We start from the raw sequence: 27,968 nt of genomic DNA on the forward strand, positions 1-27,968 counted from the left end.
TGCGTGTGACGTCAGGGCGTGGTCAGTTGCTGGAAGGTTCTGGCGGCGGCGGCGGCGCTCAGAAAGGCTTCAAGATGATGGTGCGTGAGGGTTGGGAGGGGTCAGCCATGTAATCCGGCGCCATCCGCCCGCTCGGGATGGTTTTGTCGGTGAAAGGGGGCGCCGGATAGTTAGAGGATGGTCGGAGCTGAGCGAGGAAGGCGGTGTTAACGCGGGATGCGGTGTTTTACCCCGTATCCGGGGGAGAGGAAGGGGAGAGAAGGGTGGAGTTGGGCCTCGGCCCGGCCGTGGCCATGGGGGATGTGTGAGGGTAGTTTTGTATGTATGTATGTGTGTGTTTGGGGTGGGGGAGAGAGATACCGATAACACCGCCGCCCCCGGGCTCGTTAAAACGGCGTGTGGGGCACTAGGAGCCCGAGTCTGAGCAATCCCGGTATCTCTTAAAGGGGTCAGGCACCTGGAGCTGGCTGGTGGGGCCCACCCCAACACTCTGCCCATTTTAACTGGAGGTTGGGGGGGGGGGGGTGTAACAGTGATCTGCTCAGTACAACCTCTGTCATCCCTCCGGATGTCAGTGTACCTTGTGGGTACTCCCAGAACTACCCAGGAAGGAATCCTCTGTCAACCCATTTAGATTATTTAGTCTCTGGGAACATTGCGGAGCGATTCAGAGAGCACCTCTGGGCCACCCGGACGAACCAACCCAACCAACCTGTAGCACAGCATTTCAACTCCCCCTCCCACTCCACCGAGGATATGCAGGTCATTGGACTCATCCACCGCCAAACCACAACAACGCGACGGTCGGAGGAGGAGCGTCTTATCTTCCGACTGGGAACCCTCCAACCGCAGGGGATGAACTTGGACTTCACCAGTTTCTTCATCCCCCCTCCCCCCACCTTGTCTCAGCCGAATCCCTCCAGCCCGGCACCGCCTTCCTGACCTGCAGTCTTCTTCTTGACCTCTCCGCCTCCATCCTACTCCGACCTATCACCCTCACCTTGACCTCTTTCCACCTATCACATTTCCAACGCCCCTCCTCCAAGTCCCTCCTCCCTACCTTTTATCTTCTCCTGCTGAACACTCTCTGCTCATTCCTGAAGAAGGGCCTGTGCCCGAAACGTCGAATCTCCTGTTCCCTGGATGCTGCCTGACCTGCTGTGCTGTTCCAGCAATAAAGTTTCAACTTTGATCTCCAGCATCTGCAGACCTCACTTTCTCCACATTGACAAATGACACCATGGGTCCCCTGTAATCATCTGAATACACCCAGAATGGGACTGGCGGATGGGACTTTGACTAGAATGGTGCAAGAAAAGCACAGCAGGTCAGGCGGCATCCGGGGAGCAGGCAGATTGATGTTTCGAGCAAAAGCCCTTCATCAGGAAGGGCTTTTGGCACTGTTACCCACTCTGAGTTCAGTACACCCTTCGTGGTGTGCGATACCAGCACTGCATGTTGTAATCCATGTGGTGTGTAAACAAGGTTCTATACGTGAGGTGTGTGGTATTCACTGGCATTACCATCACTAAACCTCCTGCTATCAGCACCCTGAGGGTTGCCATTGATGCGAAACTGAACTGGACCAGACTTGCAAATTTTGTGCAGGAAGACCAGGTCAGAGGCAAGTAACTCATCTCCTGACTCCCTAAAGCCTGTCCACTGTATACAAGCCAGGAACGTGATGGGATATTCCCCACTTGCCTGGATGGGTGCAGCTCCAAAAACACTCAAACTTGGCACTACCCAGGGCAAAACAAGTGGCTTGATTGGTATCATACTGACATCAATCTTACCCCTTTAAAGTGCCATCTGTACATCTTTATCCATTGTCACTACTGCCCAGAGACAGATGCACTTAATGCCTTTACAGGACTATCTCCTCTTTTATCTGTAATTATCTCCACCCTTTCACTACCTTTGTATTATTTGGAAAAGACTTTAGTGCTTCCTTTACTGTTGGTTATTAATCTATTATGTTTTGTTTGATATTTGCCAATCCCCATGTTGGAACTCTCTTCATTGGTATTGAGTATAGCACAGCCACCTGGAAGAGGAAAGAAAAATCAGTTTGGAAGAGAGAACAAAAGAGTGAAGTATTAAGTGAAGGAAAACTGCAGAAAAGGGCTTGGTTGTACTTGTGCATAAAACACCGCTAGCACATGTACAAAACTAGAAATTGCTGGCTAAGCTCAGCAGGTCTAGAAGCATATGTGGAGAGAAATCAATTAACGTTTCAGGTCGAGTGACCCTTCGTCAGAACATTTGGTTTTTATTTAGTGCACCGGTGCGGAAGGAAATCAGGTCAATGGAATGTTGGCCCTTATTTCAAGGGGATTGGGGTATGAGAGTCAGGAAGTCTTACTGCAGCTGTACAAGATGCTGGTGAGACCAGATTTGTAGTACCGTGAACCGTTTTGGTCCTTTTTTTTAAAAGGGAAAATATTGTTTCATTGGAGGCAGGTCAGAGAAGCATGAAGGTTTGGTATAGAGAGATTGTCTTTTGAGCAAAGGCTAAACAGGTTGGGACTCTACTCACTGGAGTTTAGAAGAATCAGAAATAATCTCATTGAAACATAGAAGACTCTTGTTGGTTTAGAGCTATGGTTCTTGCTTAGGGATTTATATTACACTGTTATGCAAGACATCCCAAGTTCAAATCCCAGACAAAGTCTGAGTGCCTTTATTCTTGAGTAGCAAGGGGGATCAGAGGCTATAGGAGAAAGTAGGAGAATGGGGTTGAGAAGCATGTCAGCCATGATATCAAGCATGGAAACGTTGAACAGGCTCAGTGGGCTGATTGAACTAATTCTGCTCCTAGTTCTTATCATCTACAAGATAAGCTTTCAAAGTTTGCAGGCACATATGAACTGCAAAATATAGTCATATGGTCATTTGCAGTATGGAAGGATACCATTTGGTCGATTATGTCCATTCCACATGAAACAATCCACTCAGTCTTGTTCGTAGTCATAATCAGCGTTATTAACAGAACTGAGAAATTACTGAACACGATCAAGACAGAATGAAACATTTGGGCAAACAGAAGCCATTTTAGTTTTAAAAACTGTCGTAGATAAAAGTTTCAATTAAAATTTAAATGGGCTTAACAGAAGAATGGGAAAGAATGGATAGCACTTTGCAAAAGTCAGCCAAAGTCTGCTTCTTTCTAAGAAAATTCTGTGATTCTAATACCAGTTCTTAGTTTATGCTGTTGGTTTCTGCTCTTTTCAAACTGAGTGGCTTTTGTACTCTGAACTTTAAACTTCACAAAGTGACTCATTAAGTCTATGATGTGCAAATATTAATGGAACCAATCGAGATTTGGTTGTCTTTTCCAGTCCGCACCAGTTATCCTCCTCAAGGAGGGAACAGACACTTCCCAAGGGACTCCACAACTGATCAGCAACATTAATGCCTGCCAGGTTATTGCTGAGGCCGTTCGTACCACACTTGGACCACGTGGGATGGACAAGCTCATCGTGGATGACAGAGGTTGGGATAATGAACACCTTGTCCCAATGTTTCTATCTTCCCAACTATGTACAGAGTTAGAACATCAGTTCTGAGTTCATGGAATGGAGGAATAGACATGACGGGTTAAACAATCAATTCCTGTTTTTAACTGAGTCCTTAAGTGTTGAAACATAAGAAATCTTAAGGATGTTGAGAAGTTTCTCCTAATTGCTGTCATAGAGTCATTTAACTTATTATTTATATTTTAATTTGTTAAGAAATTGGGCAGAGGTTTCTACTGCTAACTGTCTTAAACCTTCCACCACTACTCAGTAGGCATGTTGGGATTTCTACAGTTGATTGACTTTGTCAGCAAGCTTGTAAATAGGACCCGAATTATTTGATCACATTGCATGCATGATGCTGATATAGCACACACCATAGGGTGTATCAAAGCAATTCTGTAGATTAATGTCTTCCGCTAACAGACCACTCTCACTATACATTGTGCAAACTCATGATCAGGCCTAAAGCTATTACTTTTGGCTTGGAAAAGTGTCCAATGATTATTCTAGAAGGTTAAGGTATCTCAAAAGTTTGAATAATAGATGGAGCTAGCTGTTTATGCTAATAGTAAAATGGATGTTGCTAATGAGCCAAAAATATGTTCTTCCTATCTCCTAATTGAAAAATATGGTATATGAATTACAGGTGCCACTAGAATACCAGGGACATAGGTTTTACATTTCAAAGGCTTAGATCCCAAAATGATATGAAATAGCATTTTTTTTGCAGGAAACAGAGTACTGACTGCCCATCTAGCCCAATTTTGCACATTGTTTGGCCATGCGAGTTACCACTACTGGGTAAAGTGTCATTCCCGAATGAATTCTATACATAGAATTTGTAGCAGTGATCAGATTCAATAAGGAGTGTAAACTGGTTCAGTCCCTCCATTGTAGAGCAGGATGCTGATGTCTCCAATATATCCCATTTAATCCGGCATAGACCAAGGTTTACATATGCAACTGGATGGCACATACTAGGCAGTCAGAAGAATTTCATACATTAAATGGGTGGTGTGTTTTTTTTTAGGGAAAGCTACTGTTTCAAATGATGGAGCCACTATCTTGAAGCTTCTTGATGTTGTTCACCCAGCTGCAAAAACCCTTGTGGACATTGCAAAATCACAGGATGCTGAGGTAAGTTGAATGAGTGGTTGTTAGTTTCCTCTCATTTAAAAAACCAACTACTAGACAGGCTCAGACAAAGTCCTCTGACAATCTGGAACAGATAACTCAAAGCAAACAGTGAATCATTCATTTCACAATCTAGGAGTCCTTTCATTCTGTAGTAATGGCTTACTCTCTGGGACAGAGGGTCACCTGCACTCGGTTCACACTGTGTGACAGAGGGTCACCAGCGCTCGGTTCACACTGTGTGACAGAGGGTCACCAGCGCTCGGTTCACACTGTGTGACAGAGGGTCACCAGCGCTCGGTTCACACTGTGTGACAGAGGGTCACCAGCGCTCGGTTCACACTGTGTGACAGAGGGTCACCAGCGCTCGGTTCACACTGTGTGACAGAGGGTCACCAGCGCTCGGTTCACACTGTGTGACAGAGGGTCACCAGCGCTCGGTTCACACTGTGTGACAGAGGGTCACCAGCGCTCCTGTCACACTGTGTGACAGAGGGTCACCAGCGCTCCTGTCACACTGTGTGACAGAGGGTCACCAGCGCTCCTGTCACACTGTGTGACAGAGGGTCACCAGCGCTCGGTTCACACTGTGTGACAGAGGGTCACCAGCGCTCGGTTCACACTGTGTGACAGAGGGTCACCAGCGCTCGGTTCACACTGTGTGACAGAGGGTCACCAGCGCTCGGTTCACACTGTGTGACAGAGGGTCACCAGCGCTCGGTTCACACTGTGTGACAGAGGGTCACCAGCGCTCGGTTCACACTGTGTGACAGAGGGTCACCAGCGCTCGGTTCACACTGTGTGACAGAGGGTCACCAGCGCTCGGTTCACACTGTGTGACAGAGGGTCACCAGCGCTCGGTTCACACTGTGTGACAGAGGGTCACCAGCGCTCGGTTCACACTGTGTGACAGAGGGTCACCAGCGCTCGGTTCACACTGTGTGACAGAGGGTCACCAGCGCTCGGTTCACACTGTGTGACAGAGGGTCACCAGCGCTCGGTTCACACTGTGTGACAGAGGGTCACCAGCGCTCGGTTCACACTGTGTGACAGAGGGTCACCAGCGCTCGGTTCACACTGTGTGACAGAGGGTCACCAGCGCTCGGTTCACACTGTGTGACAGAGGGTCACCAGCGCTCGGTTCACACTGTGTGACAGAGGGTCACCAGCGCTCGGTTCACACTGTGTGACAGAGGGTCACCAGCGCTCGGTTCACACTGTGTGACAGAGGGTCACCAGCGCTCGGTTCACACTGTGTGACAGAGGGTCACCAGCGCTCGGTTCACACTGTGTGACAGAGGGTCACCAGCGCTCGGTTCACACTGTGTGACAGAGGGTCACCAGCGCTCGGTTCACACTGTGTGACAGAGGGTCACCAGCGCTCGGTTCACACTGTGTGACAGAGGGTCACCAGCGCTCGGTTCACACTGTGTGACAGAGGGTCACCAGCGCTCGGTTCACACTGTGTGACAGAGGGTCACCAGCGCTCGGTTCACACTGTGTGACAGAGGGTCACCAGCGCTCCTGTCACACTGTGTGACAGAGGGTCACCAGCGCTCGGTTCACACTGTGTGACAGAGGGTCACCAGCGCTCGGTTCACACTGTGTGACAGAGGGTCACCAGCGCTCGGTTCACACTGTGTGACAGAGGGTCACCAGCGCTCGGTTCACACTGTGTGACAGAGGGTCACCAGCGCTCGGTTCACACTGTGTGACAGAGGGTCACCAGCGCTCGGTTCACACTGTGTGACAGAGGGTCACCAGCGCTCGGTTCACACTGTGTGACAGAGGGTCACCAGCGCTCGGTTCACACTGTGTGACAGAGGGTCACCAGCGCTCGGTTCACACTGTGTGACAGAGGGTCACCAGCGCTCGGTTCACACTGTGTGACAGAGGGTCACCAGCGCTCGGTTCACACTGTGTGACAGAGGGTCACCAGCGCTCGGTTCACACTGTGTGACAGAGGGTCACCAGCGCTCGGTTCACACTGTGTGACAGAGGGTCACCAGCGCTCGGTTCACACTGTGTGACAGAGGGTCACCAGCGCTCGGTTCACACTGTGTGACAGAGGGTCACCAGCGCTCGGTTCACACTGTGTGACAGAGGGTCACCAGCGCTCGGTTCACACTGTGTGACAGAGGGTCACCAGCGCTCGGTTCACACTGTGTGACAGAGGGTCACCAGCGCTCGGTTCACACTGTGTGACAGAGGGTCACCAGCGCTCGGTTCACACTGTGTGACAGAGGGTCACCAGCGCTCGGTTCACACTGTGTGACAGAGGGTCACCAGCGCTCGGTTCACACTGTGTGACAGAGGGTCACCAGCGCTCGGTTCACACTGTGTGACAGAGGGTCACCAGCGCTCGGTTCACACTGTGTGACAGAGGGTCACCAGCGCTCGGTTCACACTGTGTGACAGAGGGTCACCAGCGCTCGGTTCACACTGTGTGACAGAGGGTCACCAGCGCTCGGTTCACACTGTGTGACAGAGGGTCACCAGCGCTCGGTTCACACTGTGTGACAGAGGGTCACCAGCGCTCGGTTCACACTGTGTGACAGAGGGTCACCAGCGCTCGGTTCACACTGTGTGACAGAGGGTCACCAGCGCTCGGTTCACACTGTGTGACAGAGGGTCACCAGCGCTCGGTTCACACTGTGTGACAGAGGGTCACCAGCGCTCGGTTCACACTGTGTGACAGAGGGTCACCAGCGCTCGGTTCACACTGTGTGACAGAGGGTCACCAGCGCTCGGTTCACACTGTGTGACAGAGGGTCACCAGCGCTCGGTTCACACTGTGTGACAGAGGGTCACCAGCGCTCGGTTCACACTGTGTGACAGAGGGTCACCAGCGCTCGGTTCACACTGTGTGACAGAGGGTCACCAGCGCTCGGTTCACACTGTGTGACAGAGGGTCACCAGCGCTCGGTTCACACTGTGTGACAGAGGGTCACCAGCGCTCGGTTCACACTGTGTGACAGAGGGTCACCAGCGCTCGGTTCACACTGTGTGACAGAGGGTCACCAGCGCTCGGTTCACACTGTGTGACAGAGGGTCACCAGCGCTCGGTTCACACTGTGTGACAGAGGGTCACCAGCGCTCGGTTCACACTGTGTGACAGAGGGTCACCAGCGCTCGGTTCACACTGCGTGACAGAGGGTCACCAGCGCTCCTGTCACACTGCGGGACAGAGGGTCACCTGCGCTCCTGTCACACTGCGGCTGTGGGTCACACTCTGGGGCACTGGGTCGCATTGTCATTTTGCTCCCTGAGAAAGTGAATCACATTGTCCTTTCACACTCTTGGCAGTAGGTCACACTGGGAGTGCAGATCAGAATGACACCAGGGAATTACATCTTACAATGGAGCAGCAGTAACAAGGCTGCCTTCTGCTCTTTCTAAATGAGCTGAAATTATTAATGGTTGTAAGGAGGAAATTTAAAACGTGTAAAACTTTAATTTGATATTTTTGTATCTATCTAGGTGGGCGATGGGACCACTTCTGTTACTCTACTCGCTGCAGAATTTCTGAGACAGATCAAACCCTATGTGGAAGAGGGGCTTCACCCCCAGGTTATCATCCGATCCTTCCGTAGAGCTACAGAGCTGGTAATGAGACAATTGCATTTTTGTTGGCTGTGTTGCCATTTAATACATGCCCTTGTGGATCTTAACAGGGGATTTTAATGTCCATGTGAAGACAAATTTCAGAACTGCGCAGACCTCCTGTCTTTCACAGCCTAAGGATTTTTTGTGCATTAATAGTGTTTCCTAGAAAGTAATCCTTGATGGGCATTTCAGTTTATTGTTTTATGACATCTTGTCTCTCTTTAACCTTTCCCATGACATGTACATTGATATTTTGTGTCAAAATGCATTAAACAGTAAGCAAAAATGTTTGTCTGGGTTAGATTCAGTTTGAACCAGTCTTGTTATGGGTTTGGAATTATGTGCAGGGGAGCGGCATAGTAGCAAAATCACTGTACTAGTAAAGCAGAACCCCAGGTTAATAGTTTGGGGAGACTGGTTTAAATCCTAGCATGGCATGGGGTGAAATTTGTATTTCATATAAGTCTAGTCACTAGCTCCCGATTTGGTAATATCAAATGTAAAAGCTTTTTAATCACTTCTTGGCCACACCTCCTCTTGTCTCTGCATCTGACAACATTTTAGCAACTCTACGATTCTTTAACTCTTTTATGCATTTCTTCTCTCTTCCTGTCCCATCCCGTTTCCTTTGTTGTATTATTGCTGGCCTTACCTGACCTGCTTGGGTGCAAAACTCTGGATTTTCATTCTGCACCCGTTAAGACACCCCTTGAAAGTTCAATTTTGACTGGACTATGCACCAACTTTCCCAATATCTCTTATTAAATTCTTAGCTGATTACATTTCTGTGAAGTGGCTTGGAATGATTTACTACTTTAACTTTCATTTGTATAATGCCTTTTTTGTGATCTCCACAAATTGCTGTTGATACAGGAGAGGATTCACTGATTCTTGTTTGATTCATGTTTATAAATATTTCCTTTGATTTCCCATATGTCATCAGCACTCATTAAACGCACATTGGCTCTGCTAATGGCTCATTGAACACAGGATGTATGCACAATGCTGTAGAGACTGAGGAACCCTCAGGACATCTACAGAGCAGGGTACTAGAGGAGGTGGCCATGGAAATAATGGATACGTTGGTTGTTACATTCAAAATTACATAGATTTGGCAACATTCCTGGCAGATTAGAGGATGGTGACTATAACCCCACTGTTTAAAAAAGGAGGGAGGCAGAAAAGCCAGTATTACGCACTTATCTGACAAACATATGCAGTAGGGAAAATGCTGGAGTCATTTATAAAAGATGTGATAACACAATGCTAAGAAAATACCAATGCGATTTTGCAAAGTTAACATGGATTTTTGAAATGGAAATTGCATTTGACAAATCTGCTGGAGTAGATTTGAGTTTGTAACTAGTAGAATAGATGAGAGAGAACTAGTGAATATGGCATACTTGGATTTTAAGAAAGATTTTGATAAAGTCCCACAAAAGAGACTATTGTGGAAAATCAAACTATATAGGATTGGTGATAATATACTGGCATGGATTGAGAATTGGTTAACAGACAGGAAACCGTAGGAGTAAATGGGTCATTTTCGAAGTGGAAGATGGTGACAAGTGGGATATTATAGAGATCAGAGCTTGGGCACCAGCTATTCATGATATGTATTGACTCATATGAGGGAATCATGTAAAATTTCCAACTTTGCTGCCAATGCATACCCAGGTGGGAGTGAGAATGGTATGGACGACTCCGAGACCTCATTGTGAATCAGATAAGTTGAATGAGTGAGTGAGAAAATACATGGCAGATATAAGGTGAATAAATGTAAAGTTGTCTAATTTAGGAGGAAAAGCAATGGCAGAATATAATTTAAATGGTGATGGATTGGAAAGATTGATGGACAAGAGGACCTGGATGCCTTTGTACACTTGTCATTGAAGTCAAACATGCCAGTGCTTGTTAGAAAGACAAATGGTATGGTTGCCTTTATTGCAAGTGGGTAATGAGTACAGGAGCAAGGACGTTTCTTTGCAGGACCTTGGTGAGATCACAGTTAGAGCGTTGAGTGTAGTTTTGGTCTCCTTACAGAAGAAAGAGTACACCTATCATAAAGAAAGTGCGGGAAAGGTTCATGAGATTGATTCCTAGACTGGCAGGTTTGTTGTATGAGGAGAGGTTGGATCAATTGGGCCTGTACTCACTGGTATTTAGAAGAATGAAAGGGGATCTGTTGAAACATATAAAATTCTGACAGGCTGGATCAGCTGATGTAGGGATGGTTCCCTTTGCCAGGGATGCCCAGAACAAGGGGTCACCATCTCAGGAAAGACAGGTCAGTTTGGACTGAGATAAGAAATTTCTTCATTCGGAAGGTGATGAACCTTTGAAATTCTCTACCACAGGAAGCTGTGGAGGCAAAACCATTCAGCATTTTAAAGAAATAGACTTCTGGAAGCTAAATATGTCAAGGGGTATGGGGAGATCTACAGTGTGGCATTGGGGCAGAGGATTGACCATGATCAAGTTGAAAGGTTGATGGGCTGAATGGTCAACTCCTATTTTCACTGTTTCCATGTCTTATTTTGCAGTTGATTCTGATTTTTCTTTTTGGGAATAGGCCTTGGAAAAGATCAAAGCCATTGCTGTAACTGTGAAGAAAGACAGCAAAGAGTAAGTGTTATATTTACTATAAATCCACTGTTCTGTGTAGCTATCTGGATTAAGCATTGTCTCACGCTGTTTTGAGTAGTGGCCCCTTCCATTGTCCCATGGCATCAGATGCTGATGCTTCTGATATTTCTTTCTTTTTGGACCTCAATTGACGATTTGTTATATTAAAGCGAACTACTATGGATGTTGGAGATCTGAAATAAAAACTGAAACTCTGCAAGTCTGGCAGCATCTGTGAGGAGAGAAACAGTTAACGTTTCAAGCTTATTATGACTTCTTTGGAACCTTTCAAACGATGCCGTGTCATTGTGGTTGATAGGACTCTCAAACCTGCCCATCCCGTTTTGTGTACTTCTGCTTCCACCCCTTCATTTATCTCTAATGCCATGTTAGGGTTGTTCTTATCTTATTTCTCCCATTTCCTCTTTATTCATTCATAGAGTGAGAGCATCGCTGTCTGGCTGGGCCAGCATTTATTATCCATCCCTAATTGCCCAGAGGGCAGTTAAGAGCCAACCACATTGATGTCAGAATCATATGTAGGCCAAACCAGATAAGGATGGCGTTTCTTTTCCTAACTGACACAAGTGAACCCGCTAGGTTTTTCCCAACAATTGGCAGTGGAATTACAGTCTTCATTAGACTCTTAATTCCAGATTCTATCATCTGTCGTAACAGGATTTGAATCCAGATCCCGAGAACATTACCTCGGACCCTGGGTTAACAGATCAATGATAATACCACTAGGCCATTCGGCTCCCAAAATGCTGCTACCACCAAACACTCTTCTTCCTGTCCCTTTCAGAATCTGTTCCCTTGGTGATACTCTGGTCCACTCCTCAGTCACCTCTCTTCATTCCACGGCATCTTCCAAGCACAAGTGCAGGAACACTTCCATTGAGTAGTTTCATTGGTAAAAGTGCTTCCACATTGTTGTCTGGTAGGAATTGCAGCGTGGGTTGGTACCTGGGACTTCGATGTTGTGGCTATTACGGAGACATGGCTAGAACAGGGACAGGATTGGCTGTTGCAGGTTCCAGGATTTAAATGTTTTAGTAGGGTCAGAGGTGGGGGTAAAAGAGGGGGAGGTGTGGCATTGCTTGTCAAAGATAGTATTACAGTGGTGGAAAGGACGATGGATGAGGACTTGCCATCTGAGGTAGTTTGGGCTGAGGTTAGGAATAGGAAAGGTGAGGTCACCCTGTTAGGAGTCTTTTACAGGCCTCCTAATAGTCCTAGAATCATTGAAGAAAGGATAGGGAAGGCGATTCAGGAGATGAGTGACAGTAATAGGGTGGTTGTTATGGGGGACTTTAACTTTCCTGATATTGATTGGGAAAGCTATAGCTCAAGTTCGTTAGATGGGTCAGTGTTTGTTCAATGTGTGCAGGAGAGTTTCCTGACACAATATGTAGACAGGCCAACAAGAGGTGAGGCCATACTGGATTTGGTTCTGGGTAACGAACCAGGCCAGGTGTTAGAATTAGAGGTAGGTGAGCACTTTGGGGATAGTGACCATAATTCGGTGATTTTTACACTCGTGATGGAGAGGGATAAGTGTGTACTACAGGGCAAGAGTTATAGCTGGGGTCAGGGAAATTATGATGCGGTGAGGCATGACTTAGGATGTGTGGCTTGGAAAAGTAGACTCCAAGGCAAGAGTGTAAATGATATGTGGAGCTTGTTCAAGGAGCAACTATTGAGTGTCCTTGATGATTATGTACCTGTCAGGCAGGGAGGAAAGGGTCGTGCGAGGGAGCCGTGGTTTAATAAGGAATTGGAATCCCTTGTTAAATGGAAGAGGGCGGCCTATCTCAAGATGAGACGTGAAGGTTCAATTGGGGCGATTGAGAGTTATAGGGTAGCCAGGAAGGACCTGAAGAGAGAGCTAAGAGCAGCAAGGAGGGGACATGAAAGGTCCTTAGTCGGTTGGATTAGGGAAAACCCTAAGGCTTTCTATAGGTATGTTAGGAATAAAAGAATGACTAGGGTAGGAATAGGTCCAGTCAAGGATAGTAGTGGGAAGTTGCGTGTGGAGGCGGAAGAGATTGGGGAGACACTGAATGAATACTTTTCTTCAGTATTTACTCAGGAACAGGGCATTGTCGTCGATGTGAATACTGAGTCACAAATAAGTAGAATGGATGGCTTTGAGGTATGTAGAGAAGAGGTGTTGGAAATCCTGGAAAAGGTGAAAATAGATAAGTCCCCTGGGCCTGATGGCATTTATCCTAGGATTCTCTGGGAAGTAAGGGAGGAGATTGCAGAGCCATTGGCCTTGATTTTTATGTCCTCTTTGTCTACAGGAGTAGTGCCAGAAGACTGGAGGATAGCAAATGTGATTCCCTTGTTCAAAAAGGGGAGTAGGGATAACCCTAGTAACTATAGGCCGGTGAGTCTCACTTCTGTTGTGGGCAAAGTCTTAGAGAGAATTGTAAGGGATAGGATTTATGCACATCTGGATAGGAATAATGTGATCAAGGATAGTCAGCATGGTTTTGTGAAGGGCAGGTCGTGCCTCACAAACCTTATTGAATTCTTTGAAAAAGTGACGAAGGAGGTTGATGAGGGGAAAGCGGTAGATGTGGTATATATGGATTTTAGTAAGGCGTTTGATAAGGTTCCCCACGGTAGGCTACTGCAGAAAATACGGAGATATGGCATTGAGGGTGAGTTGGAGGTTTGGATTAGGAATTGGCTGGATGGAAGAAGACAGAGGGTAGTAGTTGATAGCAAAGTTTCTTCATGGAGTGCCGTCACTAGCGGTGTTCCGCAAGGATCTGTTTTGGGACCATTGCTGTTTGTCATTTTTATAAATGACCTGGAAGAGGGGTTAGAAGGTTGGGTGAGCAAGTTTGCGGATGATACGAAAGTCGGAGGAGTTGTTGACAGTGAGGAAGGATGTGGCAGGTTACAGCAGGATATAGAGAAGCTGCAGAGCTGGGCAGAAAGGTGGCAAATGGAATTCAATGTTGCTAAGTGTGAGGTGATTCACTTTGGGAAGAATAACAAAAAGATGGGGTACTGGGCTAATGGTCGGATACTTGGTAGTGTGGATGAGCAGAGGGATCTTGGTGTCCATGTACACAGATCTCTGAAAGTTGCCACCCAGGTAAATAGTGCGGTGAAGAAGGCATATGGCGTACTGGCTTTTATTGGTAGAGGAATTGAGTTCCGGAGGTCATGATGCAGTTGTATAAGACTCTGGTGCGGCCGCATCTGGAATATTGTGTGCAGTTTTGGTCGCCATACTATAGGAAGGATGTGGAGGCACTGGAACGGGTGCAGAGGAGGTTTACCAGGATGTTGCCTGGTATGGAAGGAAGATCGTATGAGGAAAGACTGAGACACTTGGGGCTGTTTTCATTAGAGAAAAGAAGGTTTAGGGGTGACTTGATTGAGGTGTACAAGATGATTAGGGGGTTAGATAGGGTTGACAGTGTGAACCTTTTCCCGCGTATGGAGTCGGGTATTACAAGGGGGCATAGCTTTAAATTAAGGGGGGGTAGATATAGGACTGAAGTTAGGGGTAGGTTCTTCACTCAGCGAGTCGTAAGTTCATGGAATGCCCTGCCAGTAGCAGTGGTGGACTCTCCCTCTTTATGGGCATTTAAGCGGGCATTGGATAGGTATATGGAGGATAGTGGGTTAGTATAGGTTAGGTGGGCTTGGATCGGCGCAACATCGAGGGCCAAAGGGCCTGTACTGCGCTGTATTCTTCTATGTTCTATGTTCTATGAATTGCTGATTGTTACTGAATGCGTATTTCTGTTACAAGTTGGGATGGTGTTTGACTTGGAGTTGATTATGTCCCCATGAAGCTCTGTTCTTTTCCACTTCACTGGTAAAGGTCACGGATTTGGGAGGTACTGTTGAAGAAGCCCTGAAGTTTCGCTGTATTGCAAACTGGAAATTACACAGTGCAGCTACAATCCATTCGTGGTGGGGCGTTTCATTGTAGTGCAGCACATAGGCACCAGTGGAGGAGGGCTGTGCTGGGAATCAAGTGGATGTCGTCATAATTCCATTATAAGCATGGATGTGGGTTGAGAATAAACTTGCCTTAGTGATTTTAATGTTGGTTCTTTGCGTTAAAGTTTACTTTATTTCATCCCACTCTGACAGGCTTCAGAGAGAGCTTTTTGAGAAATGTGCTGCTACTGCCCTCAGCTCCAAACTGATTGCCCTTCAGAAAGGTTTCTTCTCCATGATGGTGGTAGATGCAGTCATGATGTTGGATGACCTTCTCCCACTGAAAATGATTGGGATAAAGAAAGTTCAGGGAGGAGGTCTCGAGGTTCGTATTTATTGACTTTGAACCTGTTTGATTGAGTATACGTTGTTTTGTATGCGTTAAATTCTTTATCTGTTCTAAAGAAAAATTAGAATTTTACGCAGCCATGCATAAGCTTTCTTTGTTGCTTCACCTGATATAAAATTGTGGCTAACACGTGTGCATTGTATCACTTGCATATCTCTGCATTAGGTTTCATTCATCCTGTCCATTTCACCAGTATAAGTTTCCCTGAAGTCTTCAGTTGGTTTTTGTTTACTGCATTTTTAACTGTGTCGGCAGCATTGTGAACCCATTGTTGTAATACCAATCCCGCAGAATGCCAGTGTATTTTTTACGTTCAACCCTAATCATTGGCACTGTCCCTCCAGTTGCATGAGTTATAAGTCTTTGGTAGTTTACCAAATGTCAACAGAATCATAAAATGGCCGCAGTTTAGTAGGAGGGTATTGGCTTGTTGTATCTCTGTTGCCTCTCTGAAGAAGCAATTCACCCAGTGCTTCACCCCTGCCTTTCCACTGGCGCTCAAACACAGCTCTGTAACTGCAGTTAGACATCCCAATTTCCAAACTCAAATCTTCTTGCAGCAGCATATACATGTTTGTTTATCAAAATATGCATCAAATAAGGCAGTGAGGCTGTAGCCCCTCTCCAATATGAGGAGACTTCCCCTCATTTTCTTTCTGTAGGCCAAGCCCAGATGGATGATCTTTGCCCACCAAGTGCAGAGAAGAGAGGTATGGGGTGTAGGCAGAGGCAGATTGGATGGACTCCTTGTAGATCAGCTCCAAGCTTGATCCAGCATCTTTGTTCAAGGCAGATTCAAAGTATTCACTTAATGTTATTCATTCACCTTTTTGGGCCCTAAATGATCTAATTCCTGCTTTTACTGCCCTAATACTGTTTACATATCTGGATAAGGTTTTTGGATTCTGTTTTATATTAACTGCTAGTCTCTTTTGAAAGTCCATATAAACAATGTCAGCTGCATGACCTTCATCAGTTCTCTCCCCAAATACTCTCAGACCCAACTCTTTATCTCTTCAACAACGCATGCACTGCCAAAGACGCTGTTTTCTCTTCACCAGCTCACACTCTGCCAGAGACCCTGTCTGTTCTCTAGTCATTAACTCACCCACTGCCAGAGGCCTTGATGGTTTTCTCTTCACCAGCCTCACACACTGTCATGATACTGTCCATGCTCTCTTCACCAAAATCCTCACTTTCAAAGACCCTGTCTGGTCTCCGTTCACTGACCCATGCACCACTAGAGATCCTGTCTGTCCTCTATTTAAGAATGCTCAGAGACTTTGCCCTTTTGTGCAGTTGTGTGTGTAGTTATGTATATTTATATACTGTATAATGAAAGGGAGTTTATGAGAAACAGTGTCAGAGATCATCAGGATCCTTTGCATGTGGCCACGGATAACATACACTTGAGTCATAATGACTTAGGAATTCTCCGTTCTATATTTTAACCTTTTTGTTGAATACTAATAAACTTATTCTCCACTTGTACGTTTGGATAGTTGACATTCAGAAGTTATGATCTGGATGTGTGACAGTCTTACTGAGTGTGACGTGGTGATGCACAGTGACATTGGAATCTATCAGCCTGTGTACAAATGGTACAAAAGAATACATCAACTACATCTCACCTCTGTTGTTTACAAATGTTCCTCAAAAATTATATCTGAAAGCTAATTTTTGTAATACACCAGGTCTCAGTGAATTTTACATGTCTCTTCTTGTGTTTGTTTGGTGTTGATCATAGGAATCTCAACTAATAGCTGGCGTCGCCTTTAAGAAAACATTCTCTTATGCTGGATTTGAAATGCAACCCAAGAAGTACGAGAAACCTAAAATTGCACTTCTGAACGTGGAGCTGGAGCTCAAAGCTGAGAAGGATAATGCCGAGATTCGGGTGAACAGTGTTGAGGTTAGTACTCTCAAGGGCAGCATGGTTCATGTTCATGTAGTAGCATCAGTTTTAATTCTAATGTGAGCTGGTGTAGACTTGCCAAGGAATCTTAGCCAGGTTTATTACTCATGTTTAATATTCAGTGAATTCTGCTTAGTAACTAACTGACTGTGGTGAAGAATTAATAATCTATGGCAACAATTTAGAGATGTTAGTACCTCTGATACCACACCTCAATAAGGAAAACATTTGTCAGTTTGAGAAAAGGTTTGAAATTGGTCATTGGAAATTGGAATTCTATAATAACTCATGTCCTTGAGTAGCATTCAGCCATTGGTTCCCATATAATTAAACAATGTATTAGTTTGAGTGATCCAAAAGTATAAATGCTTGAGTAAGTTTTAAAATTTATTCATAGGATGTAGACCTTCCTGGCAAAGCCAGCGTTTATTGTACACCCCTAATTGTCATGTGGTGGTGGTGAACTGCTGCCTTGAATCACTGCAGTCTTTGAGGTTAGGTTCACCCATAGTGCTAATAGGGTGGGTGTTCCAGGATTTTAATACAGTGACAGTGAAGAAACAAAGATAAAGTTCCAAGTCAGGATAGGGTATGGCCAGGAGAAGAACTTGCATGTGGTGAAGGTGTTCCTGTGTATTTGCTACCCATGTCCTTCTAGGTTTGGAAGGTGCTATCAAAAGGTGATTTGCAAAATTGCAGCTTGTAGAGGGTGCACACTGCTGTCACTGTGTTGGTGGTAGATGTGCCAATCTAGCAGGCTGCTTAGTATATTGACAATGTCCCTTTCTTTCCTCATTGTGACTATTGTCAGACATGACCAATTCTCAGATTCTTTGATGCAAGGTAGTACAGTTCAAGACCATCCCAATAACTAAAATCTAATTGCTCACTGCTCTCCAGCTTATTCAAAAATTATCACAGTTTAAAGTTGCTGGTCTCTCAGCAGCTTTTTAAAACTCCATGCACTGCACAGCTTGCATGTTATTTCTGTGATAACTAGTATGCATGGTGTGAAATGTATAGGATTAACAGCTTGATTCTGCTCAGTGTTGTTATCAGGTTTTATCCCTATTCATCCACTCAGCCTCTGTCTAAAGGTCTAGAAGTTGCAAGTGTATGACACGGCGGTAAACCTCTCTGCTAATTAAACCAAACACACACAGAAAAACTCACCTCACCTCATAATCTGTTAAACTATGAGTGACAGAAGACTCCCAGATTTGATTATTTAAAGTAAAAATATCAATTTATTCTTTAACTCTAAAACCGAACATTAAACAACTATTTATAACTCTAAGCCTCCTTTCTCTTAAAGACTTGTTATTTACCTTCAACTCTATAACAATATTCAGGGGAACCTCGATTATCCGAATATCAATTATCGGAATATTGGATGATCCGAAGGAGATCTCAAGGTCCGGTTAGAAACATTACATAAAAGAGCTGTTTCAACCCTGATCACGTCTTTTGTTTACACTGATTAAAAACGATCTCTGCTGAGAACAGTCCTGGACATAGATGAGAGCCCAGGCACCGTCTCCAAATGACTGACCTCCAGCCCTCTCTCCCTATCCCCACACTATCCCTGGAGTTCTACATAGGGGTGAACCCTAAACCCCCTTTCCCCAGATAATTTCTCTAACATTGTCCAGTACAGGGCAGAGGTGGAACTTGTCAAAAAGTTGCAGTTAAAAAGTTGTGTTTGTGGCTGTCTGTGTGTGCTATTTGGAGACTTACCCCAGAAAGGTAGGAGCAGTCTCTCTGTTGGTGTCCAGTCTGGCTGCCCCCAAGGGGGTTGGGGTCGTCGGGGGGGCAGGGGCGCGTGGGGGAGCAGGGTGGGCGGGGGCCATACGGTGGGTGGGGGCAGGCAGGGGGCGGTACTGGACGGCGTTGGGGGGGGGCAGTGTTGGATGGGTTGGGGGTGGGCAGGTGGAGGACAGTGTTGGGGGTGGGTGGGGGTGTTGTGTGGTGGGCGGGTGGGCGGTGGTGTTGGACGGGTTTGCGGGGCAGGCAGGGGGCAGTGTTGAGGGGCAGGCAGGGGCGGTGTTGGATGGAATTGGGGGCGGGCATGGATGGGTGGGGTTTGGGGGCGGGGCCTTGTGCACGGTGTGCTGCTGCCTCGTCTCCTGAACAGGGAGCAACTTAATAGAAAATCCCTGCGCCCTAGAGGAAAGGCATTGAATCAATTAATTGAATAATCAGTTATGTTAACGAAATAGTGCCCACCCATCTTATTCGGATAATCAAGGTTCCCCTGTACTGATCCAGTAAAAGCCCCTATTAAAATTGCATCAACTTAATTTTCAAAACCTGATAGTGGCTGTCGTCGGCATCTGCCTTCCTCTGCCTGTAGATCTCAATGGGTCGTCTTTGGTGTTTTGCTGCAAAGATGTTTCATATGAAAAAGGTACCTTTGATAGAGATTGTTTCGAAAGGCAGTCTCTCTCCAGATGGCAGTTTACACTCACTGGCTTTCAAAATGTCTGCTTTTTTTAAATCCCCAAACATCGGATTGTCTCATTGGTTCGATATTGTCAAAACAGTAAAATTCAGATTTGATTAGGTTTCAGTATCCTGGGCATAATTTAAACTGGTTAAATTTGAACTGTTGTGAACACAGTAGCCAAATGTTACATTTTTTCAATTTTCCAGTGCACTCTGAGACTTCTAGCCAGTCACATGACAGGTGCCTGCAAACACTCTGCCAAAACAGGTTTCACCCTCGCTTAAAGATACAGTACACAACTTCATATTACAAGGCACTGGTTTCCTCAGCAAGTTTGCCTCTTGGCTTTCACACTGGGAAGCTGGATTCATAGACTCCGGGCTGATGGAGCGAAATAATGTTTCTCCTGCTAACTCTGGAAGTCATTTGGAATGATTTTGGGCTGTTGTAGTTATTGTTCAGATTCCACTGGACACAGGTTCACAATACGAAGTGACTTCTTATTTGCCATCAGTTGGCAATTTTTCAGAAAGCACGTGCTGGCTGCTGAGGAATAGAAAAGTGCCATACCTCCCTATAGGGATTGCTTAATGCAGTGTATGGAGGAAAAGAGTATTCCTTTCACCAACCCCACTCTCTCTCTCCTTCACAATTTTTTTTTTATTCGTTAGAAGCTCTTCTCGTACTCCATTTACGTAGTCAGATGTCACATGACACCAGGTTTATTTGAAATCGCAAGTTTTCAGAGCGTAACCCCACCATTGCCACGAAGGGGCTACATTCTGAACGCTTCTGATTTCAAGTAAACCTGATAGGCTATGATGTGGTGTCGTGTGGTTTTGGACTTTGTCCATGCCAGTCCAACACCAGCAACTTCACATCCATTCACATCGGAGTGCAGCAAAGTTAGAATGAAATAATAGTTCCAAGAGGCTGAGCTTAGATTTGAAATGGTCAAACTGTATTTACTGAAAATGTTTTCTCCATGATGGGTCAGGGATTGAGCAAAGCACAGTGATCTTGCAGGATTTGGACTTAACAATAATGGTACAGTTGTGTTAACCCATTTCCCCAGGATACTGTATTGCACTGACTCTTGCCATTAAATACATTGATCTCCTTTTGTTTCTAGGACTATCAGGCAATTGTTGATGCAGAGTGGAATATCCTTTATGATAAACTTGAGAAAATTCATCTGTCTGGGGCCAAAGTTGTGCTGTCTAAGCTTCCAATTGGAGATGTGGCAACCCAGTATTTTGCAGACAGAGACATGTTCTGTGCTGGCAGGGTCCCAGAGGAGGATCTTAAGCGTACTATGATGGTCAGTGAATTTTCATTGTCTAATGAATAAATAGAGCTGTATTGCAAGAACTAACTGGCTATATTTCCCTTGCTGTGAAATGTTATTTTCACTAATGATCAATCTCACTGACAGACTTGTAACCAGTAAGAAATCTAACCTGATTAACATAATAGTCATTTGGTAGTAGAGAACTTTAGTATTGCTAAGAAAAGGTACATTTTGCCAACGCTTTTCTTTTTTTTTAAAAGCTTCAGCAAGGTGTCTTTTTTTTCAGCTTTTTTCAAATATAATAGGAGCAATCTGTCACCAGAAATAATGCTCATTGTAAGCTTTTTAATAAATACATGTAGGTGGTAATTAAATTGACATACTATGTGATATAATTTTGTTTTTCCAAAACATCAATAAGTACAGAATGGGTACAAAACTGTGTTATATAAGGCAGAAGATATTCAAGTATTCTAAGTAAATTTTCCTCTTCGTGTTTCTCGTTGAGAAGCCAATGGATGAACCTTGCTGCTTTCATACATATCAGCAGTTGTTCAGAGCATCTCCCCTGTTAACATGTGAACCAGACATCAAGATCAGTTGGCTGATTGACCGTTGGGTGTATCAGAGCCAAACCTAGCCTACATCATTGTTTAACAGGAAATAATAAAGTAATCCAGGATGGTTGCTGTCAGCCAGGAACACTTGTTGCTCAGGCTATTGACTGTTGCCAGTTAAGTATAGACCAGAAAACCAATCTAGACTACATGTGGACATCAGTGTACATTTCGAGCATTCAGAACCCAGGAGATTTGCAGGTTGAGACTTGTTGCACAATATTGGTTAATAGAACAGGTGCAGATTTGTTCTTTGTATATACTTTTATACATTTGCTTTCTTGTCTTCTAGGCTTGCGGTGGTTCCATTCAGACCAGTGTTAATGCGTTGACAGGTGACGTATTGGGTCAGTGCACACTCTTTGAGGAGGCCCAGGTTGGAAGTGAAAGGTACAACTGCTAGGTTGAGTATAACGTGGAATCTGTTCTTGCTGAAGTTAAACCCATTGAGCGATATATATACAGAACATCACCAAGTTTTTCTAGATTTTACTGCAATGTGTTTAACTCTTCACTGCCCTCTGGGCAATTGATGATGGACAATAAATGTAGCCAGTGAAGCCCATACCTAAAAAAACCCTGTTTTGCCCTTTCTCCTCCAATCCTTTCAGACCTAAGAGTTATATCTGTCTCCATCTTGAAAGCATTCAGTGTTTTAACTTCAGCTACTTTCTGTGGCAGAAAATCCCACAGGCTTACCACTCTGTGTGAAGAATTTCACCTCTTAATCCCAGAAGGCCCTTAACGCTATGATCCCCGATTCTGAGTGACTGAGGTATTAGGAACGTCCTTCCTGCATTTACAGGGGTCAACGTGGGTCAGAAACAATGCCATCCTACTCTTTGATATTTTTTCTTCTCCAGTCTGAGTATTTCTGACTTGTATGACTTCAGGTGGAATATGCTAAAATGTATTTTTGAGTCTTGCAGCCATTCCTGTTCCACTGAATTGTACCTATTCTTTCACCCACTGTCCAGATATAACTTCTTCACTGGGTGTCCCAAGGCCAAGACCTGTACGATCATTCTTAGAGGGGGTTCAGAGCAGTTTATGGAAGAGACTGAGCGTTCCCTTCATGATGCAATAATGATTGTTAGACGAGCCATCAAGGTAAGAAAGTTAAAGAGCTGTGTGGGGGTTTTTGGAGGCAAGCCACTGAGCCCTGAGTGCTTCAAGAGCCCCAGAGATTTCGTACAGGGTTGCTGAAGCAGTAAAATGTACAGTAGACAGGTTAACATGTTAATGGGTGATTTCTGTAGTCCAGCTCTAGCATCCATGATGTGATCAGTGGCACTTGTGCCTGCATAGCATGTGTGCACTGCGCCAGTACACATTTAGCTATGAGGGGTCTAAATGAGAGTACGGTAAGTTCCCGCAAAACTGCTGAGAGTAAAGCTCCCTTTTGTTTAATTCCACATTTGGCATGTGCCAATGTGGAAACATTCTGAATTGAGAGTACAGTAAAGATTGACACGTCCTCTTAAATTCTGGATTCAGCTCAGGTCCCCAAGCTAAAAGTTCTCTGTGAATGCTCCCTTCTTCCACATGCTGAAATGCAGTCATTGGATGCTGCAGCATAATTGAAAGTGATTTACCCTATCGTGTCAGTGCCAGCTTTTTGGAACTATCCTGCTCCTTCTCTCTCGCGTTCACACTGTCAATCTGCTCTCTCGCGCACACTCATTCTCGCTCTCTCTTTTGCTCGCTCTTTCTCTCGCTTGCTCTTCCTGTCTCTCTCGTTTTTGCTCTTGCTCGAGCACTCTCGTTTTTGCTCTTGCTCGAGCACTCTCGTTTTTGCTCTTGCTCGAGCACTCTCGTTTTTGCTCTTGCTCGAGCACTCTCGTTTTTGCTCTTGCTCGAGCACTCTCGTTTTTGCTCTTGCTCGAGCACTCTCGTTTTTGCTCTTGCTCGAGCACTCTCGTTTTTGCTCTTGCTCGAGCACTCTCGTTTTTGCTCTTGCTCGAGCACTCTCGTTTTTGCTCTTGCTCGAGCACTCTCGTTTTTGCTCTTGCTCGAGCACTCTCGTTTTTGCTCTTGCTCGAGCACTCTCGTTTTTGCTCTTGCTCGAGCACTCTCGTTTTTGCTCTTGCTCGAGCACTCTCGTTTTTGCTCTTGCTCGAGCACTCTCGTTTTTGCTCTTGCTCGAGCACTCTCGTTTTTGCTCTTGCTCGAGCACTCTCGTTTTTGCTCTTGCTCGAGCACTCTCGTTTTTGCTCTTGCTCGAGCACTCTCGTTTTTGCTCTTGCTCGAGCACTCTCGTTTTTGCTCTTGCTCGAGCACTCTCGTTTTTGCTCTTGCTCGAGCACTCTCGATTTCGCTCTCTCGCTTGCTCTCTCGCTCGCTCTTACACTCGCTCTCGCAGGCTCTCTCTTTCGCGCGCTCTCTCTCTCCCACACACACAAAAGGAAACCATTTAGAGTCATAGAGATATATAGCACAGAAACTGACCCTTTGGTCCAACTCATCCATGCCGACCAGATATCCTAACCTAACCTAGTCTCGTTTGCCAGCAGTTGGCCATTTCTCTCTAAACCCTTCCTATGCAGATGCCTTTTAAACGTACGTCATTTGGCAGCTTATTCCTTACATACATCACGTGCTGCGTGGAAAAGGTTGCCCCGTAGGTCCCTTTTAAATTTTTCCCCTCTCACCCTAAACCCCTCTCCTCTAGTTCTGGACTCCCCCACCTCAGGACAAAGACCGTGTCTATTTCATGCCTATGAAAAAGACCTATCCATGCCCTCTTGATTTTATAAACCTCTATAATGTCACCTCCTCAGCGTCCGATGCACCAGGGAAAACAGCCCCAGTCTATTCCGCCTGTAGCTCTAATCCTGCATTCCTGGCAACGTCCTTGTAAATATTTTCTGAACCCTTCCAAGTTTCATAACATCCTTCTGCTAGGAGGGACTTTGAAGGGTCGACTGCCTCTCTGCAAACTCAGCAAGTTTTATCCCCTGCGAATATTTTCACTTCAGGCTCTTTTCCAAACCCCTTTTGTTACCCTCACTTGTATCTGTTCTCACCATATTCGCAGTCAATAAATTCCACCCTAACCACTTGCTGTATAGCATTTTTTCCTCATAGTTTTAATTTTTGCCATTCACCTGAAGTTAGTGTCCCCTAGTCATTAATGCTCCCAGTACTGGCACTGTTTCTACCTGCTCTGTCTAGATCCCTCATGATGTTGATCACTTTTAACAGCTTCTCAACGTTATTCTAAAGAGAGTAACGCTTCTTTAATCTGCCTGATTGACAGAGGTAGCTCATCCCTGCGGTCTTCCTTGTAAGCCTTTTCTGTGCCTTCTCTCAGGCCTTTGTATTCTTTTGAAAGCATTGTGCCCCAAATTAGTGACACAATTTTAGTTGACTGTGAGGTTTGTCATTACTTGCTCGCTATTGTATTTTAATCTTATAAAGCCCAGAATCTTGTATGCCTTTTTAACCACTTGCATCCATGTATCAAAATATCACCTTCAACGATATGTGCACACTAAGTCCAAGGTCACTGCTACTGTATTTCCTTTAATAATTGTAATATTGTGACAATTGCCCCTGTTTTTCAAATAAAGTTTGTCACTTTAGTTGACCTAGAACATCAGCTATTACTGTATTTCATGGCAGAGTGGGCTGTAGGGGCTGTGTGGTCTTCATCTCATGTTCTTTGTGTATTTGTGACACAGTAGCAACCTTAAACAGCAGTATGTTTGTTTTTTGATTAATATGACAACGATGAGGTCTGGGCCCATCTTTTAATGTATTTTATTGGCCTGTCTTGTTTATCATTATGTTACTGTGACTTGCAAATTGCAAGTGCATGATATTCAAATGTCTGAACATTTATATTTGTGTATCTGCAGAATGACTCTGTTGTTGCCGGGGGAGGTGCTATTGAGATGGAAATCTCTAGGCACCTCCGAGATTATTCGAGAACCATCCCCGGCAAACAGCAGCTGCTGATTGGGGCATATGCCAAGGCCCTTGAGGTGATTCCCCGACAACTGTGTGACAATGCTGGTTTTGATGCCACAAACATCCTCAACAAGCTGCGTGCCAAACATGCTCAGGTAAGGGAAGGCTGTCTGGGCACTCCCTCAACTCTGTAGAAAGGTCTGACAGTCTAGCCTAAAACAAAATCTTTCTGTCTCGCTCTCCGCCTCTCTCTCACATTGATTCTTAGCATTCCTGCTTGATCAGGTTTTACCAATCCCAGGGTTTCCTTTTCCTCTCCCTAGGGGTTGCTGGATTATGATCAGAAACAGTGCCACCCTGCTATATAGACACCAGAATGATTATTGAGCTTCATCAGTTTATGTGGGTGGAGCTTTCCCTGGGCTGAAAGAAAGTTATTGGGGAGCAGAACTCTTGGTGGGTTGTGTGAGGCTTTGAGTGTTAATATTGGGGAGAGGAGGGTGGGTATCTGGGTGGAATTGGTGCTCTATATTGGGCTGGGGTGAACAGGTCATGTTGTAGTGAATTTTGATGCACAGTGCATTCACTGCCCTGAGTGAAACAGACGTTTGAGAACGGGGTGATGGTTTCACGAGCGTTACCTGATAACCTCTTCTGTTTACAGGGTGGAATGTGGTACGGAGTTGATGTGAACAATGAAGATATTGCCGATAATTTTGAGTCCTGTGTTTGGGAGCCTGCTGTAGTGCGTATCAATGCCCTCACCGCTGCCTCAGAGGCAGCCTGCTTGATCCTGTCTGTTGATGAGACCATCAAAAATCCACGCTCCACTGTGGACTCATCAGCCATGCCAAAGGGCCGGGGCAGAGGCAGGCCACATGCGCACTGAGGCAACCTGGCAAGTGGTTTCTGCTTGTTCTGACCTGATAACAATAACAACCAAGAAGCTGCGGAGTCCAGCTGGCACTATGGCCTAACACCATATTGTCGCTGGACTCAGGTACTCACTGCAAGCAGCTTCTTCATGTTATTACTGTAGAGTCAGACCCCGGGAACAGCAGCTCTATTTATTGTTTTCATTTTTAGTTGTGGACAGAAATGTCTGGAGAAAATAAAGTTCCAGTTTTTGGTCAACTGTGTTAAATTGTCTCCTTTAGTGTGGTGAGGTCCTTGTATTGTGTATTACATCGAATTTTGCAGCAAAAACACAGGCCGATTACTCCAACTGATCTACTCTAACTTCATCCCACGACAGTATTCATCATGCAGTCCTGGAAACATTTTGTTTTTCCTTTCTCCCTTATGTGCTCATCAGCTTGTGGGTTAGAGAGGGGTGTAATCTCAGGATGTAATCCATTAGGACTCATGAGGATGCTGTATTTGAGAGGCAACGATACTCTGTAATTGAGTATATTCAAGGTTGTAATCAATTTTTTAAGTCCTCAAAGGATATGGCAGTTATGTGGAAGATTGGAGTTTACTGAGGATCTGTGCTTGTAGAGATCCTACTGTAGAGAGCAGGATCAAGAGGTTGTATGGCCTTCATTTGGTCTTAAATGCCTTTTACTTCACTTGACATTTTGAAAAACTGGAAATGAATGCATTGGCACAGTGATCACTGCATGAATCCTTGGAGTGTGATGTGATCATGCAGCTGAGAGGGTGCACTGCTCCTTAGGATGAAATTTGCAGAGTGATAACAAACTTAAATTTGTATTGCCTGTCATTTGGAAATGGTGATTATGATTGAAAGGTTTTCACGTGAACAGTAACCTGGTTTAAATGTTATAGACCCTAATCCAGATTCCAAGACCTCGGTTCAAATCCTACAATGACAGATGGTGAAATTTTGAATTCAATAAAAATTTGGATTTAAAACTTAGCATAATGATGACCATGTAATCATTGTTGTAAAAACACATTTCATTCATTAATACCCATTAGGGAAGAAAATCTTCCATCTTTAAATGTGACTTTAGACCCATAGCAATATGCTTGACTGTTAACTCCCCTCTGAAATACCCTAGCAAGCCTCTCAGTTGTACCAAATCACTATAAAGTCTTAAAAAAGGAATATAACCAGTAAGACCACCTGGCGTCAGCCTAAGCAATGGATTTTTAAAAAAATATTCATCCAGGGTTGTGGATCTACCTATGCCATATGGACTGCAGCAGTTCAAGAAGGCAGCTCACTACTACCTTTTGATTAGATTAGATTAGATTCCCTACAGTATGGAAACAGACCCTTCGGCCCAACAAGTCCAAGCCAACCCTCCGAAGAGTAATCCACCCAGACCCAGTCCCCTACATTTACCCCAACTCGTGCACCTAACCCTATGGGCAATTTATCATGGCCAATTCACCTGACCTGCACGTCTTTGGATTGTGGGAGGAAGCCAAAACCCATGCAGACACTGAGAGAACGTGCAAACTCCAGGCAGGCAGTCGCCCGAGGCAGGAATCGAATCCCGGTCCCTGGCTGTGAAGCAGCAGTGCTAACCACTGAGCCATCATGCTGCCCCAAGGGCAGCTAGGGAGGGTCAACCTATGCTGACCCAACCAGCAGTACCCACATCCCAT

General features: G+C 45.2%; 1 protein-coding gene across 2 annotated transcripts; it reads left to right on the forward strand.

Annotated features, from left to right (window-relative positions):
* cct7 (chaperonin containing TCP1, subunit 7 (eta)) lies at positions 1-26,537 on the forward strand. Of its 2 annotated transcripts, none has more exons than XM_043688797.2 (12): positions 1-80; positions 3,342-3,495; positions 4,552-4,658; positions 8,136-8,261; positions 10,834-10,886; positions 15,012-15,183; positions 16,955-17,119; positions 20,701-20,889; positions 21,769-21,866; positions 22,454-22,586; positions 25,337-25,543; positions 26,053-26,537. In XM_043688797.2, exons 1-12 carry the CDS (start codon positions 75-77, stop codon positions 26,275-26,277), a joined length of 1,635 nt encoding a protein of 544 aa, XP_043544732.1. In that variant the 5' UTR covers positions 1-74; the 3' UTR covers positions 26,278-26,537. The 2 variants fall into 2 exon arrangements, with proteins under 2 accessions (XP_043544732.1, XP_087848112.1); XM_087991986.1 differs by lacking the exon at positions 1-80 and adding an exon at positions 1,605-1,624.
* Positions 26,538-27,968: the final 1,431 nt, after the last annotated feature.

The sequence above is a fragment of the Chiloscyllium plagiosum genome, unplaced genomic scaffold (assembly GCF_037043375.1).
Source record: "Chiloscyllium plagiosum isolate Xiang-an unplaced genomic scaffold, Cpla_swu_hap1 HiC_scaffold_1, whole genome shotgun sequence".
In the NCBI taxonomy this organism is placed as follows: domain Eukaryota; kingdom Metazoa; phylum Chordata; class Chondrichthyes; order Orectolobiformes; family Hemiscylliidae; genus Chiloscyllium; species Chiloscyllium plagiosum.